The sequence below is a fragment of the Poecilia reticulata genome, linkage group LG17 (assembly GCF_000633615.1).
Source record: "Poecilia reticulata strain Guanapo linkage group LG17, Guppy_female_1.0+MT, whole genome shotgun sequence".
In the NCBI taxonomy this organism is placed as follows: Eukaryota; Metazoa; Chordata; class Actinopteri; order Cyprinodontiformes; family Poeciliidae; genus Poecilia; species Poecilia reticulata.
Window position 1 is genome coordinate 28,687,331 of NC_024347.1, and position 4,279 is coordinate 28,691,609.

The 4,279-nt window shown below is 48.5% G+C and overlaps 1 protein-coding gene across 3 annotated transcripts in view; it reads right to left on the reverse strand.

The window, feature by feature from the left end:
* Positions 1–4,279, reverse strand: part of lamc1 (laminin, gamma 1) — a 41,864-nt gene that overhangs the window by 17,634 nt on the left and 19,951 nt on the right. For all 3 annotated transcript variants that reach the window (XR_536019.2, XM_008434671.2, XM_017309949.1), the window contains one exon: positions 1,072–1,376. Coding sequence is in view for 2 of the 3 variants with exons in the window: in XM_008434671.2 (XP_008432893.1) it covers positions 1,072–1,376 (305 nt within the window). In the remaining variant the exon portion in view is untranslated. The remainder of the gene's footprint in view (positions 1–1,071; positions 1,377–4,279) is intronic.

Below are 4,279 nucleotides of genomic sequence, written 5' to 3' on the forward strand. Positions count from 1 at the left end.
CCCAGAGTGGATTCCTCCCAGAGTGGATCCCTCCCAGAGTGGATCCCTCCCAGAGTGGATTCTTCCCAGAGTGGATTCCTCCCAGAGTGGATCCCAGTTGTGATGGTCTGGGAATCCAGTAAGGAAACTCTGTGCCGACTGGAAAGAAGCCTGAGATTAAACCTTCCTGTCTCTGCTGATCTGGAGACAGAAAGTCCACCTGGTGGAACCGTTACGTCACCCAGGTGTCCAACAGAACCAGGTGTCCATCAGAACCAGGTGTCCATCAGAACCAGGTGTCCATCAGAACCAGGTGTCCAACAGAACCCAGTTACTGTAATGACTTTAACATCTTCTACTCAGGAAGGTCAGACCTGGAGGACGGCCAGACCCAGAACCTGGTCCTGGACAGAACCTTTCCTTTCCCCAGCAGAACCCTTGGTCCCGTTGGTTCTGCTTTTCCGAAGGTACTGACCCCCCCACCATGACACCTGGGTCCAGAGACTGGCCTCCACCATGCCAACTCCCTGGAAACTCGTTTTCATGATTCCTGCCAACAGAGGTGAGAATAATCCCAGATTAGCATCACCAGGCTCAGTGATGCTAAGGTTAGCATCCCTTCATCGGCTGCTGGTTCTGGTTCCGATAGCAGAGCCGTCTGGAGGATATTCTGCTCACAGAGGAGATGAAGGGAAACCTTTCGCTGTTTTCCATCAGGTCAGAGATCTTCCTATTTATCTGATCAAAGTGGAGATCAGCTCTGATCCTCAACTTCAGGATCAAAACCTGCTTTTCATCAAACTGCCCACATCTGAACCCCGGTGGTGCCTTACGAGTATTTTCTGGTTTTCAGGGAACTTTTTCTTTTGAAGTTGAAGCTTTGTGTAATGTCTGATGTTTTGTGTAACGTCTGATGTTTTGTGTAATGTCTGATGTTTTGTGTAACGTCTGATGTTTTGTGTAATGCCTCCTCCAGCAGCTGCAGCTCTGAGCCAACAGCAAAGCTAAAATCATGTTTGCACAACCCAACATCAGCCTCATTCCTCATGAATAATTTCAGGCCTTCTCCCAAACTGAGACGAGCCGACTGACCTGGAGGACTGGGCTGTTGTCGAAGTTGTAGGCGCTCGGTCGGCCCTCCAGCGTGGAGAAGGCCACGTTTCCTCCGGTCAGCGGCGAGATGTCGCTGAAGTCGTCGGTGCAGAGCGCCTCCTGCTCGTCGCCGCCGGTCCGGATGAAGCCGTGGCTCGGCTTCGTGTAGGTCTTCTCGCAGGAGCCGCTGTAGTACTGGTACGGCACCCAGGGGCCGCCCTCTCTGCTCCGCTTGTAGATGGCGAAGCTCTCCGGACGGCTGGTGTGGAACTTCAGCCGAACGTAGGTGATGTCGAAGGCCTTCCCTGCAGACAGACATGGAGGATGAAACGTAACCCAACAGGAAGTGAACAGTAAAAGGAAGGTGACGTGATTTTACCGGCTGATGCTGTGAGACTGGAGGAAACAGGATCAACAAGCCAAAAACTGAATAAAGATATTTTATGCAGTTTGTAGATGTTTTAAAGTGAAAGTTTTTCAGTGTCTAAAACAGGTTTGAGACGTTTGTTAGACCTAAATGTGGATTAATTAATCCAGACGCCTGAAACCTGAAGGTTCAGAACTTTTGGCCAAATTTACCGAAGAACAGAAAAAAGTTTTAATTTATCTGTTTCTCTGGGCGATTTGATTATTTAAACTGTTAAAGCTTCTTCCACTGTGACGTTCTGCTGGTTCTGGACCGGATGGATCTGTGACTCGACTCGTTTCACATTCAGCTGCTGCAGTGAAATCTGGAGTTTCAGGCGTCACCAGATTTCAGTTTAAATCTGACAGAAACCCGAGACCCGCTTCGCTGCAGCCGGCCTTGGTTCTGAGCGGCTGGTTCGTGAATCGCGGAGCAGGAATGCAGGGAGCTGCCGGAGCGTGACGAAGCAGCGGACCGGGTCAGGAGGGTCGGTCCCGGCGGGTCTGAGCAGGTCCAGCAGCCGCCGTCAGGTCGCGGGCGGTTCTGCTGTTTGCTCAGCCGAAGAATCCGTTCTGTCAACATAGAGCTGACGGGGGGGCCGGTACGCCTGGTTCTGGTCCTGGCCCCAGGTTCTGGTCCTGACCCCAGGTTCTGGTCCTGACCCCAGGTTCTGGTCCTGGCCCCTGGAGGCCCCCATGTCAACCGCAAATAAAGGTGAAGCAGCTGATAGGAAGACAAAGGCTGCAGTTTATGACAGGAAACCAGGAGGAGCTGCAAACAGCCGGGGTCCTCCTTCCTCCTGAGAGCGTGCACGTGAGGCGTGCACGTGAGAGTGTGCACGTGAGAGTGTGCATGTGAGACTGCACGTGCCAGCAGCCCTCTGGTGAGCAAATGAACTTTATGGGTCAAGGTTAACAAGGAGGATTTAACTGCAGAGTGGATCCTGATTTACTGCAGATACCAGTTAGATCCTATCAGAGTGAAGAAACCAGAACCAGAACCGTTCTGCAGCTGGCTGCTCTTTCAACATCAATGACTCATACTGCAGCTTCACTGTTCGCTTCAGAGCAGAAAACCAAATTCAGACATAAAACCAGAACGTTTCTCATCTTGTTGGGATCAAACGGCAACAGGAAGCAGAGACGGGTCGAGCAGAACCTCTGGGACAAAAACAAACCCAACAGAGAGGGGCTGAAACGTGATCCGACTGAGAGGAAACTGGGAAATGAGACACCTGTGTCCAAACCTCACACTGAAGGTCCTATTTAAAGTAAGGGAGGGAAAACATTTCCAGCCCAGAGGAAGAAGTCGTTTCCAACAAAAACAGTTTCAGTTCCCCAAACGGATCAGGAGGTCCGCTCAGATCAGAACCAGAACCTCTGAGAAGGTCCGGTAGAAACGACAGCAGGTCTAAAACTAGGAATGAAACAACACCAGATTTGAAACCAGGAATGAAACGGCACCAGGTTTAAAACCAGGAATGAAACGGCAGCAAGTTAAAACCAGGAATGAAATGGCAAAAGGGTTAAAAACAAGCTGCGGTGTGAAAACTTTTTTTATTAGTTTAATTCTGAATATTTATAATGAACAGTTTTCCTGAATGTTATAAATGTTTGGTTGAATCAGAAGCTGGAGGGAATTTATTAATATTAAAATTAATTTCAATGTTAATGTTAATATTAACATTAACATTTTAAAACCTTTATGATTTAATGAATAAACCTGACGTTCCTGCTGCTCCTGATCATCCTTCAGCAAAGTGAAGCTCATGGTTGTTTTTACAGAAACAGGTAAACAAAGTTTGTTCCCATCATGCACTGGTACTAAACCAACGGCGGCTGAGGTTCGGAGCACTAAACGTTTTTAAAGTTATCAAAAGCAGCTGGATGCATGAAGAGGCGTCTGACAGGAAGCAGCATCGCTCCATCACGAAACGCCTCCATGTCCTCACAAGTGGACAAAAGCTTCTGCCAGCAGGAGACAAACAGCAGCGAGGACACAGGCGGCCGATTGGACGACAAGCAGGAAACAATGAGTCTCCAGCGGCAGGAAGACACCAGGTGACCCAGCTGCTGTTCAAACATCATGTGCAACGGGCCGGGATGAGTCCAAAGAGACCTCAGGGATTTGTCCTCTTCCTCCCCCAGAACAATCAGAGGAAGAGTTTCACAGCTTGGAAAACAAAGAGCGTCTGTCCAGCTTCACTCAGCAGACTGGGAGGAAACACAGACTTGTCCTCTAAAGAAGAAAATTACAAGTAAAGCACTGGTCCCACCAAAATAAAAGCTGAAGCAGCAACAGGAACATCATGAGAAGCCATGGTTATTTTATAAAACTCATAGAGATCAGGAGTAAAACGAGATGCGAAGAAACAACTATCAGTAGAAACAAATACGACAGCGTTATGTGAGAACCTTAAAGACTAGAAGACCGGAGGATCGATGAACAAGAGGACCCAACGGATCAGAGGATCCGACGTATCGGAGGACGAACCAGAGGACCCGACGATCTAGAGCAGTGGTCCCCAACCCCCGGTCCGTGGACCGGTACCGGTCCGTAGACCAAATGGTACCGGGCCGCGCAAGAAATAATTAAATATTTCCGTTTTATGCATTATTTGAGTCTGGAGGATCTTTTATTTTGAAAATCCTTTAACCAGATTCTCTTGGTTACTTGCGCGCCAACACTGGGCTCACAAACAGCAAAATGAGTAAGAAACAGTAAGAAACAAACACATAATAATGACCTTTACATATAATAATAAACATTTCCAGATATCATCTCCGATATCCACCGGACTCA